At 38.2% G+C, this 16523-nt stretch overlaps 1 protein-coding gene across 13 annotated transcripts in view; it reads left to right on the top strand.

Annotated features, from left to right (window-relative positions):
* Positions 1-16523, top strand: part of LOC123384594 — a 152457-nt gene that overhangs the window by 2996 nt on the left and 132938 nt on the right. For 12 of the 13 annotated variants that reach the window (XM_045054895.1, XM_045054893.1, XM_045054894.1 and 9 more), the window contains exon 2: positions 14416-14490. Coding sequence is in view for 1 of the 13 variants with exons in the window: in XM_045054897.1 (XP_044910832.1) it covers positions 14416-14490 (75 nt within the window). In the remaining 12 variants the exon portion in view is untranslated. Of the gene's footprint in view, positions 1-6753; positions 10629-14415; positions 14491-16523 lie in introns of those variants that run through there. The other variant, XR_006595923.1, reaches the window with a different exon arrangement.

Here is a 16523-nt window from a genome sequence, read left to right as displayed (position 1 = left end):
ATATATATATATACATATGGTGTCCATATACATATACATACATATGAATGGATAAAGATGTGGTGTGTGTGTGTGTATATATATATATATATATATATATACACGCACACACACACACACACACATATATATATATATATATATATATATATATATATATACATGTATATATACACACACCACATCTTCTTTACCCATTCATTCGTCGATGGACATTTGGGCTCTTTCTATACTTTGGCTATTATTGATAATGCTACTATAAACATTGGGTGTGTGTGCCCCTTTGAAACAGCACACTTGTATCCCTTGGATATATACCAGGTAGGGCAATTGCTAGGTTGTAGGGTACTTCTATTGTTAACTTTTTGGTGAGCTTCCATATTGTTTTCCAGAGTGGCTGCACCAGCTTGCATTCCCACCAACAATGCAAAAGAGATCCTCTTTCTCCGCATCCTCGCCAACATCTGTTGTTGCCTGTTGTTAATTTTAGCCATTCTGACTGGTGTGAGGTGGTATCTCATTGTGGTTTTGATTTGTATTTCTCTGAAGATGAGTGACATTGAGCATTTTTTCATGTGTCTGTTAGTCATCTGGATGTCTTTGGAAAAGTGTATATTCATGTCTTTTGCCCATTTCTTCACTGGATTATTTGTTTTTGGGTGTTCAGTTTGGTAAGTTCTTTATAGATTTTGGATATTAACCCTTTTTCTGATATGTCATTTGTAAATATCTTCTCTGAGAAGGATCTTTGCTTTCTTGAAGGACATCAGATAATTGAGAAAGTAAGAAAGAAGAAAGTAATAAAAGAAAATTAAAGGACAATGTGAAAGAGAGTGGCTAAATTAGGTTGGGCAGTCAGGCAAGTATCTGAACTGACCTAAATGGTAAGAAATCAGCCAGAAGATCTAGTGGAAGATAATTCTTACATTCATTCTCATTCCCTGTGTGTATTTTATTTATTTAAAAAAATTTAATTCCAGTGTAGTTAACACATAGTGTTATATTAGTTCCAGGTGTACAATACAGTGTTTCACCAGTTCCATACATTACTCAGTGCTCATCATGGTAAGTGTACCCTTAATCCCCTTCACCTATTTTACCTACCTCCCCTCTGGTAACCATCAGTTTGTTCTCTATAGTTAAGAGTCTGTTTTTTGGCTTGTCTCTTTTATTTATTTTTTCCTTTGTTCATTTGTTTCTTAAATTCCACATATGAGTGAAATCATATGGTATTTGTCTTTCTCTGACTGGTTTAATTTGCTTAGCATTGTACTCTAGATCCATCCATGTTGTTGCAAATGGTAAGATTTCATTCTTTTTCATTGCTAAATAATATTCCATTGAATGTATATGCCACCACTTCTTTATCCATTGATGGATACATGGGCCACTTCCCTAATGTGGCTATTGTAAATAGTGCAGTGATAAACATAGGGTGCATATATTCCTTTGAATTGGTGTTTTTATTCTTTGGGTAAATACCCAGTAGTGCAATTCCTGGATCATATAGTAGGTATATTTTTAATTTTTTGAGAAACCTCTATACTGTCCTTTAATATTAGCTGCCTCGTATCTTAGAGTACTATCCTTCATCCACTGCTCTATCTAAAGGCTTCCCTTCTCCCCTACAGCTTTAAATACCATTTATAGACAACTCTCAAAGTCACATCGGCAGCCTAAATTGCTCCCATAGGTTCCAGGCTTATAGATCAGACGGCCTCCCTAACATCTCCACTTGAAAGCCAAATAGGCATCTCAAAGTTAACATATCCCACACAGAATTATTGATTTCCAACTCCAAGGGCAAGAATGCATTCAGATCTCGGTACAAAGTTGAAACAGGACCTGAAAAAGAAAAACAAACAGTTGGGAACTGGGGTAGAATTCTCTCCTGACTTCACTTCTCTCTGGACATCTGTTTTGTCATCATTCTTCAATCCCTAGGCTACCTGAAAGTATATGGCTGTTCATGGCTCATGCAATCTGTGTTTAGATGGGGCGTCGTTAGTGCTGTTCAAATAGTTTCTACTTCCTACCTTCTAGGCATTTGCTAGGAATGCACTTCCTTTATACATGGGGGGAGAGTGAGAGGAGGAGAGAGACCAAGAGGATGTGAGCAGTTCTGTCCAATGAGTTGTGAGGAAAAATGTTATGTCACTTCCAGGCTGAGCAGTTGATTCCTTGTGTGAGATCCTTCAAAGTTTCAGCTTTTTCTTTGGCACAGTGATGACAACATTCAAGATGGTGTCTGTCCCAACAGGCTGTATCCTTGAGTAGCTGCTGTTGCATAAAGCCTTCTGATCATCCTGGGATGAACACATAGAAGAAAGAAATCCACCTCTGTGTTAGTTTTGGTGTGGTTATGGTAGTACATTGTAGGCTGTGCAGACTGACACACAGAAACAGCCATACAGGGAGGCTCTTTCTTCTCACTCTCTTGATTTTAATTCCAAATACTCAGGGGGAGAATTTCAGATTGGCTCAGCTTGGATCTGGTTTTTAGCAGTCGTCCAATCATCAGTGACATGGGCTAGGGGTCATATTGTACCTTATACAGAGGGACCCTCTGCTCCAGTGAAGGGGATCATAGGGAGTAGGCAAACATTCCACAAGAGTGTTTACTGTAAACACACATGGCTATAAAATTAGACAATTGTACACGGATTTAACAACAGTATATGAAATTGAAAAATTTTAACCTTTTACATGAAAATTTTAGACTCTCATTACTCAATGTTTATTGACCACCTATTACATTCCAAACTCTTCCAGGCACTGAGGACACAAAGGCAATCCAAAGAGAAAACACTTGGTCTCACAGAAACACAATAAACAAATGAAAGGCATTAATGTCTGATGATGGGGAGCTAAAAGGGTAAGAATCAAGAGTAAGGAGTGCATTAGTTACCTATTATTGCTTAACAAATTACCCAAAACATAGCAGCTTAAAACAGCAGGCATTTATTATCCCACAGAGTTTCTGAGGCTCAGGAATCTAGGAGTAGCCTAGATGCGAGGATCTAGCTCAAAGTCGTTCATGAGGTTGCAGCCAAGCTCATTGGTCAGAAACGCAGACATCTCAAAGCTCCCCTGGGGCTGGAGAATCCACAGCTGAGCTCAGTCATGTGATTGTTGGCCAGTCACTGTTCCTCACTGGCTGTTGGCCAGTGGCTGACCTACTCTAGAGACATCCAGGGGCTCATTTATAAGAGCATTCAGGAATGGACTCCACATTTTATTGATGTGGCAATGTCCACAAAAAGATGCGATGCAAGGTTTTCTGATTATTTAACTTCATGACTGAGTGGCAAGGAATCATTTATGGAAAGAAACCTTTAAAATGTAAATTGAGGCTTATGTCGAATAGGCTAATTATGGAACTCTAAGGAATGTAAATGACCAAAAGAAGAGACAGAGACTTTTGTCATCTAATATTTATTGAACATTTATTACATGCCAAGTTTTGTGCCAAACACTTTATATAGTTCTAGAAGGGGAAGAGAAATTTGAAGTCAGAGTTCAGGATGATGGTCTCAGATAATGTCTTCTTTTTGCCCTATCCATTCAAATTCATGTCTGAGTCCTAGAGAGAGAAGGATTATAGCAGGAAGCAGACAGAAGTAATTTTCCCACAAAATCTATGAGAGATTTTGGGATCCCAAAGTAGTTCCCCTCAGGAACTACCATGACTAAATATGATACCAAGGAAATATGTCTCTTGTTGAGCACAGAAATGTCTGCACGGTGTCCAAGGACATGAAATGATTTCAGGGGACTGTCAACCATATGCAGCCCTTACAAGGAAGAAAGTGCAGTGGAGGTAGCGTCAGAGCCTCTTGGCATTTCATGGGCGATGTTGCTGATGAGAAAGAGAGGAAAAATGGCTGCATTTCTGATATGGCCCAGATCAGCTATGTGGGGACACTTGAAGATAACTCCTAGAAACTGCCACAGTTGTTGAGGACCCTTTCATGGAAGTAAGAGAGTAGTTGGGGACACTGCAGAAGGGATGGAGAGCCCACAATAGCAGTGAGATTGAAACAGAGAAAAACGTAACACCTAGATATTTATGATAGGAAGGAATATTTCTGGTGGATGTTATAAGGATGTCAGAAGGACCTGCACTTAGTTGTAGAATATGTTCCCCTCCTCCTCATTATTCCATTGCACATAAAGTTGAAAATCTTGGTTAGACCCCCTTTGAACTAGGATATGTAGATTGAAGATTATGTAAAAAGGGACAAGAGGAAGAAAAAGAGCAAAGACACAGAAGAAAATAAAGTTTTTTTTTTTCTAGCTGTAGAAGAAAACTAAAATTTGTTCTTAATATATGTTCTAGAGATAGAACCACTAGTCATAAATATCAGTGACTTTTGAATTGTGGTTTTCCATTGGCTCTAATAGTGAATTTTATTCTTTGTGAATTTTTAAGTATAGATAATTCTAAAAGCTTGTGAAACATACAATTGCTTCATGCAGCCTCCATAGGATAGCTCTGCTGTACCCTGAGATCCACATTAATATCTTTTCAAATACCTTAGATCAAGAAAACTGATCCACTTAGTGATTTATTTATCTTAAATGTAAGTTAAAAATCAATAGCTAAACCATTCATAAAACCATATTTAACTCCTATATTATAGCTATCCTGTGCCAGCTGGCATTTAATTATGCAGAGACCCAAAGAGATAGATGGCCCTAAAATCCAGCACACTTGAGCTGTGAGACTTGGAAATTGTTGCAAAAGTACTGTTCAATGATAGCATTGCCTTCATTGCTTATAAAAAGAATGATTTTTTTTTAAATCTGGCAAACATCAACATTTAGATATTTGATACATCACACACACACACACACACACACACACACACACACACATATATATATATGTTACAGAGAGACTAAAATAATATTTTTAAGACTTTCAAGGTCATTCACCATACATAATGTAACTGCAACTCCAAATGTTTCATTTTAATCCATCAATATGACCCATTAATTCCCCTCAATGAAACCCACATCATAAGGAAGCTTTTAATGTCAGGGCAGGGTACAGTGAGGATAAGAAAAATATGGGAGATGTAGTTCAGCTATCACTATAAATTAAAGACAAAGTAGAGATTGGGACTAGCTACACATGAATATTCCTTTAGAGTACAGTATGTTTCCATTTTATTGGATTCCTCAGAAATGAATTGCTCTGTTCAACCTAGTTTTTGTGGACTAGTAATATTGTTACTTTTACAAATTATTCCATCTTACTTTTCAGTGGAGACTTTAATGGAAATTCCCTAGGAAAATAAAAATGGAATTTTTCATAAATCAAAATGTCTTTCCATATCATCCATTTGTTGAACAGTCGTGGACTGAAAAATGGTCCTCCAAAGATGTCCATGTCCTAATCTCTGGAACCTGTGAATATGTTACCTTACATGACAAAAAGGACTTTGCAGATGTGATTAAGATGTGTTAAGGATCTTGAGATGGGGAGATTATCCTGGATCATCCAGGTGGACCTAATGTAATACCAAGGGGCCATAGGAGAGGAAAGTGGAGGGGGCAGAATCAGAAAGGAGAATGTGATGGTGGAAGCAACAGTTCTATCAAAGAAACAACAAGGTGCTATGCTGCTGGCTTGAAGATGCAGGAAGGGGCCACAAACCAAGGAATGTAGGTAGCCAATTTCTGGACAAAGCGAGGAAATGGATTCTCTCCTACATCTTCCCGAAAGAACAAAAGCCTGTCACCACCTTAATTTTAGCCCAGTGAAGTTGAATTTGAAGTTCTGATCTCCAGAACTGTATAAGAGAGTAAATTTGTGTTGTTTTAAGCCACAGATTTGTGGTAATTTGTGGAAGCAGCAATAGGAAAGGAATATACCAACTAAATAAAGGCTTAGATCATTTCTGTTTTGTAAACAAATGAACAATATTAAACAAGTAGATTTCAAGCTTCAGAATAGTAGCTATTGCCAAAACACTATGCCTTCTCTTCCACCAATTATTTCCCCTCAGTGTACCTTTCTCCTGTTGTTGGCTGAATATTCCTGCTTGATGTGACTTTTGACAAGTATTTAGTCTTGACAGAGAGAAAGCCAACCGACTCAGCTAATTTATGTTTTTCTCTAATATTGAGCTTTCTTTGGGTTTAGCCATATGTGTTAGTTTTTTTTTTTATTTATAGTTTAAAAATGCATTATGTTGTGATCTTAAAAATTGCAAAGCCATCTTATTCTCAGCCTAAACCAACCAAGCTAACATATTTAATAGCTTTAATGAGACCCAAGCCTACAATTCAGCTCTCTAAATTATCCATCAGAGATACCGCCCTCTGTGATCCTGGGTACCCCATAACAGAGGAACTAAAATGTCTACTCTTCTCCTGCCCTGCATTATGGTTTCTCTGTTAAACTTTTGCCTTCTTGGATTTAGATACCTTTAAAAGAGTCGTGCTTGCCTGTCTTTTCATAGCCTAGTTCCTAAAAAAAATAAAATGTACTCACATTGTTACCATAGAGTTCAAATCCATTCTTAGATTCCATTTTCATTCGTGCTTTTCTTTAGAATTCTTTTTTTTTTTTTTAATTTTTTTTTCAACGTTTATTTATTTTTGGGACAGAGAGAGACAGAGCATGAACGGGGGAGGGGCAGAGAGAGAGGGAGACACAGAATCGGAAACAGGCTCCAGGCTCTGAGCCATCAGCCCAGAGCCCGACGCGGGGCTCGAACTCACGGACCGCGAGATCGTGACCTGGCTGAAGTCAGACGCTTAACCGACTGCGCCACCCAGGCGCCCCTTCTTTAGAATTCTTAACTGAAATTAACAAAGTTAAACAAAAATTTTTAAAAGAAATGTTAACATTCCAATATTACTAAAGGATCTCAGCTTTTAGTTCTGGCATTACCCATTTTTGTAACATTTAAGGAGGTCATAGAACCACATTCATTTTCATTTTGGGGGTGATTCTTGCCCCTGAGTAGTAAAACTGAAATATCAACCCCAAAGAGCATCTGTGGGAGTTGAGTAGATGTGTGAACTTTTGACTGCTCACATCTGGCCCTCTCCCTGTGTCTGGGGAAATGCCCCACAGATAAGTCCTATAAGATCTTAAGTATTGTTCTAGACTTGGTTTGAGTTAACTTTTTCTAGCCCAGGAGATGAGATTATCCCACATAAAACTGTCCTGATATTGTAGACGAGCTCATCATCCAGTGCCACAGTGAATAGCATGCTCTTAAGTCAGAAGAGGAGGAATTCAGTTAACTATATGTTGGGTAAGGAGAGCTTTTGACTGAAGGGAATTCTTGAGTCCTGTCTTGAAAGATAGCTGGTATTTTCATAAAGGAAAAAGAAAATGGCATTCTAGATGAGGAGATAATTTAACAAAATTAACTGGTCTGAAATGGCATGATCCAGTGGAAAAAGGTTGATTCTAGTCATAACTCTGCACAATCAAAACAAATAACACTTTTTACCTTATATGTTTTCACTAGGGTTGTGCACATTTTTTACTAATGAATTGCCCTGAGCTCTTCCATGTGTATTTCAACATCCAAACCTGTGTGCCCTTACATATCCTATGTCCTGTGTTTAGAATGCAGTTGCCTTCCTTGGTAACCCTACCCCCAAATAGACCAGAAAAGTCTGTATGCATTTTCCAATACTCAAGTAACACTGCCCTAATTTTCCTAGGCAGCAGAATTAGGCTCCTGGGATTTTGAGATACCTTGAACATCTCTAACAGTCTAGCACTTACTACATCTACAGTATGTTCACTTGACTGTCTTTTGTCTGTTTGCTTTTTTTGCTGAAACATTTAAAAGAAAATTCTTAAAATGATACTACTTTAACCTTAAATATTTTAGTGTGAGTCTCTAACAGATAAGGACTTTTAATAACAGAAACAGCAGCACTGTTATCATCCCTCATAAAATTAACAATAACTCAGTAATATCTTTTTATTACCCAGTTCTTATTCAATTTCTTGAATTTCTCTAAAATGGATTTAGCTGACTGCATCCTCAAGGTTCCAGTTGGGGGCTTCTAAGACAACAAAAGGATTTGTGTTTTACCATTGGAGTACCTTAAGATTGTCATTTAAACTGATTGCACAACCTCTGTTTTAGCACAGCAGGAACAAAAATTAAGATAGAAAAAAGAATGGAGAATAAAATTTCAGCCTTGAGGATAGCATGGCTTTGGATTTATCATATAATCTACTCTTCTGGGCCAGTTCATAGCCTTCTGGGGGAGAAATCTATCTTGTCCATCGAAGCCCCAGATCACCCAATTCTAGGTGGAATAGCCTCCTGAGGGTAAGAGCAGGACTCTCCTTATGGGTCTCTTTCTTGAGGGATGTAGACCATAGACTCATGGTCAAACCAAATGAATTTTTTTTTTTTTTCAAAAAGCTAAAATGTATTCTCCACTTCCAATGTTTCTCTCCAAGGTGAAGGATCTAAATGAATGTAATATTCCTGGCCTCTCTCAATCCCTTCTTATCTCTGCCCCAGGAAAGTGGAGTGACTTGCATCATATATAAGTTTTGGAAGAATAAACCGGGCATGCTTAGCTCATTTTTGTTTTCTTCTCCGAGCTAGCTTCCCACAGCATGTAGGAGGTCTTTGCTTCTCCATGATATAACCTGGGCAAGTCTCCACCCTAACTGAATGCTATTTGAGTAAGTCTAATTCTGGGGTTCACTGTGCAGCCCCTTTGGACTAACATGTCACCTGTGGACCCTAATATAGCCTTTATTGGAAATCCAGATGATGTTTTGGTCTCCATGTGTTCTATTCCTAGTCTTTAGATTTTTTTTTTTTAGAACCCTGATGAAAATGGAGGGCACTATTTTGGGAGTATTCTCAAAAACATAAACAATCATAAAATGTTATGTTAATACACTACTATATTCTATTGGTTAATATTTTATGTAGGATTTTATATTGATATTCATAAGTGGGATTAATATGTGGCTTTCTTTTAGGGTTTTTGTTTCCAGAATTACACTAGCTTCATAAGAAGTATTTAGACATTTTCTTTCCTTTTTTTTTTTTTCCCTATGCTCTGGAATAATTTGAGTAGTATTGGAACTAACAGCAATTTATATTTTCCTAAAACCACCCTTTTAATTCAGTTTCTCAAGTTAATTTACTAAGAGTTGAGCAAAATATTCGCTTATGAATCTTGCAGTTTCCTCTATTTGTGGTTATTCCCTTATCATTTCCAAATTTTGTGCTTTCATGGTATTGCCCATTTCCTCACTTGATCAGATGACCTAAAGATTTATGTTAATGTAGGTTTAAGATTTTTGGAAAAAACATTTCTTGGATTTATATGTTTCTCCTTTTAAATTCATTATTGCATATGCGTTATTTATGATTTTTCCCTTCTGCTTTCCTTGGCATTCTTTTTCCTAACTTGAGTCTTATTTGTAAATATAAATTTTTTTAGCTATGAATTTTCCCCTGAGCTTTACTTTGCTTGTATCCCATGATTCTGATGAGTAAAGTCATTTGATAAACAAGGAGATGTGCCCAGTTGAGAGATCTGTTGTCCTGTGAAGGAGATAGTTGAGTGATCTATTGTTTGGATAAATATGTTTTCAGGAAGTCATTTAAGCAACAAAGTTATTCCCAATAATTTCCTGCCCTTCCACCGAAAGACTTGGTTTTGGTGACCCATTGGTATCAAGCTTGGCTATATGGCTTGTTTTGGACAATGAAATGTTAACAGATGGTTCATTGAAGGATTCTCCCATTTGTCTTTCCTCTCTACCCCAAGATCAGTATGTCCCATATTGGGACTGTTCATTTGAGTAGGGTCCCAGAATGAAGAAGATACAGAATAGAGGTGCAACCAATCAGTTAAAGACATGTAATGGGAGCAAGAAATAAATCTTTGTTGTTGTAAACTGTGGAGATTTTTGGGTTATTTGTTATTGTAGAATAAGCTAGCAAAACCATCTGCTATAGCATGTACTGAATATATATACAAACGCATATAGGTGTATATTCTATATTCCTTCATATGTACCTTTATATACTATATACTATATATCATGTATACCTAGATATAATGTAGGAACATCTTTTGAAAAATAAGGTATAAGTAAATTTTATGGGACTTCAGATGCAATTCTTGCTAATTAAATTATTACAAACATTTATAGTTGTGTCTTTGCTTTTATGACACATCTGTAGTCATAGCCATGATTTGTCTGATGCTAAGTCTTGGGTCAGAAAAGTTCCTCTGTTACAACTTTTTTTCTTTGAGAAAATTCCTTGCTCTATACCCATCACCTTTGGGACATGGTTCTAGAAAGCTAATATATGAAAAAAGAAAGAAAGAAAGAAAGAAAGAAAGAAAGAAAGAAAGAAAGAAAGAAAGAAAAGAAAACACTGGCTCTACTTGTTTGCAATTTAAAAATTCTGACTTCATTATTCCTTAAAACCAGTGGAAATGACCCATAATCTTAGTAACATATTTTTATAAATGTTGTCTCTTCCAGAATAAAAGTGTCTCCTGTAACTATCAGCATGATATACGAAGATAGTTTAAAAAAATTCCTCTAAATAGGAAAAAGAAAATATTCTAATTTTTTCTTGAGGCCATAGTCAAGAAGTCAGGTAATATTTAAAGACTCTAAAATATGCATCTTATTTTGAAACCACAGATTAAGAGCTGGACTTTTATTTAGCAAGTACTTATAATTTTACAATTATTTTAATATTATGGGTTACAGAACACTGTTGTAGTAGATCTAAGCAAAAACATAAGATCAAAAAAATATTTGAAAATATTAATTTTGGTTCAATACCTCCTTCTCTGTATTGTCATTATTGTACATGGCAAAGCTGGCATAAGAAAATTTGGTTAAATATCTAATTTTACACTTGATCTTAGCTAAAAGGCTAAGAAGCGATTTTTAAATGTCTAATTTTGTTCTTATAAACCCCAATTCTCGATATGTTAGTACAAATCTGAGTTTTAGTATGCTAATCTCTGAGTAATCAAATATGCCTAGGAAAAAAATAATCCGCGGGCAACTGCATCTACAGACCATATGATTTGCATTATTAGTACTTTCCATGTAATAATTCTACACATTGTTATCATTAGCAACACTATTTCAATCATGAATATCACCAAGTTCAGAAGAAATCATTTCTGAATTGTCTCTATTAGACCATGATCAAGAGGAAAAAATACAAGACCGAGTTTTCCTTTAGTGTTGTATCTGACATTTTTAAATAGACTCATTTTCTGTGGTTTCATGTAACCTATTACATTTGTCACTGGATGGCAAGGAGGCCTGTCTCTCATTAGCACTTCCGCTAGTACTTGAGAAAAATATCCTGAAAGAAAAAAGATTCAATTTGCCTCCCCTGGATTTGGAGGCATTTGATTTTTTGAGAATTTCAGTAAATATCATCTCTAATTTTAGTTGAATACCCCTCACCATATGATATTACAAGATATAACTAACATACTATCCGCCTAGAAATATGTTTCTCTTTGATCCTAAAAATGGCTTTTGATTAAAAAATTGGCTCTCCATTATGTTAAGAGTGAGAGAGAATTTAAGTGGTGGTGGGGGGACTGATCTGTAAATGACAGAACAAAAGAATAGATCAGAATTAGATCTGTGACTTTTTTATCCATCTCTTATTTTTTTCCCTCCTTTATGTTTATCTGAGTCCCAAGATTCCCTGACAACTTCCGCAGATTTGGAGTGTGTTTATACTGGGTTTCGTGTGCAGTGTGTCAGTGTGTGTATGTGTGTGTGTGTGTGTGTGTGTGTTGTCTTTGCAAGGAAATTTTGGAAAGTGTTTTTAGCCCAGTTGTTTGCCTTGCTCCTCCTTTCTCACCCCCCCCCCCCCATTACCAAAGATGTCCTTATCGCATCTGTTAGTGACTCTCTATTGAGGTGAGCCATTTATAAGAGAGAATTCCCCTGTACCACTCACCTGTGGACATATCCTAGTGTAAGCGCTGAATAATCTTACAGTTGTGCAAATCAGACTATGTCACTCCCATGCTTAAAATTGCCTATTGGCTCTCTCTTACCTACAGGATGAAACCCACAGTCCTCTATTCAGCTTACAAGGTCTTCATTTTCTGGCTCTAATCTTCCATTCTGGTCTTTTCTCCCTTGCTGTAGGAGTTTTAAAAATCTAGAGCTTTTCTACAAGCTGTATTTTGATCCCTTTGTATTTACACATCTATTTGTTTAGTCTTAGATGGCCTTCACCAACTGGGGAGGCTAATGAATTCTTTTGTTTTAGTTCAAATGCTAAACCTTTTCAGGGAAGCCTTTTCTACCTGCCTGGAGCATCCTCCAGATTTCCCACTATACTTTGTTACACACCAACTGAAGCAGAGATGGCTGATTTACTGTCAATCCAATATCTATTCTTCTCTCCTTCCCTCATAAAGGATTTCTAATTTTATTTGGGGTGTCAGGTGCCGAGTTTCCAAATGTATTGTGGCCAAGTGACCAATCTCTGGCCAATAAACTACAAATATATGGTGGGTGAAACTTCTAAGAAATCTCAAAAGGCAGACAGTTATCTGGCACTGACCTTTTATATTTCCATACTGCTTGCAATATGGGTGTATTGGCTGGAGCTCCAGCACCTATCTTGGACCATAAGGCTCTCATGAGAATGAATACTATGTATTAGAGATGGTGGGGCAGAAAGATGGAAAAATCTGAGACTGGCACTGTAAGGCTGTCTTAACAGCCTTGGACTATGTACCTCTGAACTTCTTTTACCTGAGAGATGAAAGTTTATTTATCTACTTCGTGCTTTTGAAATATGCTTGTGGAATGCAGTCTTTAGTTGGGTTTTCTCTTACATTCACCAACTCTTGACTAATGCATCTGCAAAATGAGAACTAGCAAAGTTATAACATTGGTGTTTTATCACATATATCTCCCCTACTCTGTTATTTCACAGGAGGAGAGCTGGGGTTACTGTATTGTGTTCTTTTTTTTTTTTTATGTTCATTTATTTTTGAAGGAGAGAGAGGCAGAGCACGAGGGGGGAGAGGCAGAGAGAGAGGGAGACACAGAATCTGAAGCAGGCTCCCGGCTCTGAGCTGTCAGCACAGAGCCCTACCCAGGGCTCGAACCTGTAAACCATGAGATCATGACCTGAGCTGAAGTCGGACGCCCAACCAACTGAGCCACTCAGTCGCCCCATGTTGTGTTCTAAAATAACAAGACTATCATGCTGAGTTCTGTCAGGGCATGATCCTTGAATTGGTGGTACTGGTAAGAGTGGAGACTTCCCAGAAGGTCATCTTGGTGTCTATCATCTAGAGACCAGGCAAAGTCTTCAGATAAAACCAGAACAATTGTAAGGGGGAACTCAGTTGATAAATAACTGGGCCTTTCTCATCCTCTCTGAGCCTGAGCTATGAGGAGTTTATGTTTCCATAAGGATACTTTTAGGTGAGAAGGCATATGGGGACCCAGACTGAGTGGGACCCTTGTGCATCACAGAGTAAAAGTGAGTAAGCCATAGCTTGTAAGTTGATTCACTCTAGATGCATGCTGCTCTTTCTGTGTATTTCCACTTTAAATGTTTCTTCCCTATCTAAGTAGTATTCAGAGGTGCCAAGGCAAGGGCCTGTATCCATGTAGAGTCCTTCTGAAGTCAGTATGATGGTAGCTGTAAGAATCATCCAGGGTCCACAAGAATTAAGGGAGAACTCAGGAGGAAAGAGTGAGGAAAGTGAATCAAGGGGCCAGCCACGCCTTTCACCAAGAGTACTGCTTCTAATGCAAGACCCTCCATTAAGGAATACTGAACTTCCCTTCAGTTAGGGACACATCATAATAGAAGGGCATATGGAGGTCGTTTAGTCCAACCTTCTCATTTTACAGATGAGGAACTGAGATCAATAGAGGTTACATGAACTTGCCTGTGTTAGTGACAGAGCCAATTCAATGTTCTTCCCACTATGCAATATTAATATCAGGTCACTGAACAAACCAATTTTTAGTGAAAGAAAATAAAATTTAAAAATTGTGTGTTTGTGTGTTTTTATGGAGAAGAAAGCCACAGGTGTTTTTTAAAAAGTAAAAAAAAAAAAGTTAAGTTTATTTTATTTTCAGAGGCGGGGGTGGGGGTGGGGAGCAGAGAGAATGAGCAGGGGAGGGGCAGAGAGAAAGAGAGAGAGAGAATCCCAAGCAGGCTTTGCACTGCCACCAACATGGGGCTCAAACCCATGAATCATGAGATCATGACCTGAGCTGAAACCAAGAGTTGAATGCTTAACTTGACTAAGCCACCTAGGCACCCCTAAAAAAAAATCTAATTTGCAAGGGCATTCATGAGCCATAGCACAAATAGTAAATGTTGGGAGAATGGCAATTTTAGTAACTTCTTCATCTGTTTGTTCAAGTTCCTGTGAATGAGATTCCAAAAGACAAGTCCTTCCCACTCCCTAACTCCATCGATCAAGAAGTTTCTCCTGAAGGTAAGTAGCTTTTATTTTCACTGTAATCTTCCCTTGATGTCTCACTATACTTGTAACTAAAGCTTTAATGGGAAAATACCTTAACTACAGTAGGTGCTCAGTTCAGAGGCTTATGGATTTTCCATATGTAATCCTACCTGCATATGGATGATGTTTGTTTCTATCAGCACTGACTGCACTGAAAGGCCTGGTGCTCCTCAGTCAGTTCTGATATTTTCCTTTGTTCTTCACAAGTATTTGCTCAGTTCAACATGATAATTTGAACTTGGATGCTCACTCATTCAATATCATTTCTGACCTATGTTGACTCTGAAAATTAGGTTTATTTCCAAAGTGATTTTTCTTTACTTATTTTATTAGATATTTTATGCATCACACTCCCTTTTCTCAGAAAAAATAGCTAACAAAATAAATTTGAAAATGTTAACATCATTGAGTGGGTGAATGAATGAATGAATGAATAAACAGCATTTTGAAGGAGAAACACTGGGCCCAGGTGTAGCTGCCAATGGAATGTGCTGAGTTGCCACTCGCCTTGACTGAGTCATTGGTGTCTCATACTTATGGCCTGCTTTCAAAACCAGCATGCTGTGGTATCATGCTATTGAAATAATAATGAATCCAGTTTTGTTCCTGGTATTCTTCTGGCCCTTCTCCCACCCAGTCAAGTGGACATTCCACATTCCCTACAGTAGGGTAGGAAAGCATGGCAGAAAGCAGAAAGAAGGCAATCCTTGCTTTTGTGTTTCAAAACTCTTAAGTCTCAGTGAAAGGGGAGGAATTCCCCTCTAGGACCTGGACTGTAGACTGGAAGCCTATATGATAAGAGAAAACTTGGAGACATTTCTTAAGCTAGGAGGGTTGAGAGAGAAAGGGAGAAGATACGATTAATTAGGGAAGAGCTTGGGGAAAATGGAATGGACAATGGGAGAAGAAGAAAGATGGCATCTGGAGAACATTCAATGTTCAGTTGAGCAAACAGCCAAGGTATTCACTATCCATGAGCCATAAAGGAGTTAAGTTGGTACTCACAGGATGTCTAGTCTCCTTTTGAGTATCCCTTGAGTTGAGGAGACATGACACTTGCTCTTGGAGCCAACTTCTTAAAGAGATTTTCCCTTGCATTAGTCAACATGCTACCAGTGGCCCCAGAGGTAGTTGTGACTTTCTTTCCAGAGCTTTTAAGAAACAAATTTTTTAACGTTTATTCATTTTTTGAGAGACAGAGAGAGACAGAGCACGAGTCGGGGAGGGGCAAAGAGAGAGGGAGACATAGAATCCGATGCAGGCTCCAGGCTCTGAACTGACAGCACAGAGCCCGACATGGGGCTCAAACTCACGGACCTTGAGATCTTGACCTGAGCCGAAGTCAGACACTTAACCGACTGAGCCACCCAGGTGCCCCTCTTTCCAGAGCTTTTGATTGGACTCTATCAGATCACACTGTGTGGAAATACCTCTTACTTGATGTTCTAGGGCATTCACAATCCCTCTGAAGGAAGGCAGTGTCCTTGTCCATAAGTCTTGTGCTGAGTGAAAGCAAAAGTTTTGTGACCTTGGGTTTAGGCTTTTAAATATTTTCTGGTATACAGCACAAAGAGTCCCCCCCCCCTTTTTTTTCTGTCAAAGAGGAAGTTGATTTGGCTAAGCAAGATAAGGAATGTGGCCAGAATAAGGTACGAAAGTGGAGAGGTAAGAGACCAATAGAAAGGCCTCCTTGAAGCAGCAATACACTCTTCCACCCACCATGTGACTCTTGCGAGATGGGCAGAGATGCTCTTGTCATGTCCACCCCTTGTTGGGTAAGTTGCAGAAACACTGCTGGAGCAGTGCTGCATGTTCTCACCTCCCCATTCCCACAGGTCAGGGGTAAGTGGAAGTACTGAGGGAGGTGGAAGTACTAATTAACCCTCCCATCCATTTTCATCTCTGGACTCCAGTCATTAGTGTCAAAGCCTGGAAACACATATGCCTTTTATCAAGGCTATAACTTGCCCTCCTCTCACAGTTTATGGGGTTCTGATAAAGATCCT

The sequence above is a fragment of the Felis catus genome, chromosome A3 (genome assembly GCF_018350175.1).
Source record: "Felis catus isolate Fca126 chromosome A3, F.catus_Fca126_mat1.0, whole genome shotgun sequence".
Classification (NCBI taxonomy): Eukaryota; Metazoa; Chordata; class Mammalia; order Carnivora; family Felidae; genus Felis; species Felis catus.
Note: the sequence above shows the minus strand (reverse complement) of the source record. Positions and strands in the feature narration are given on the sequence as shown.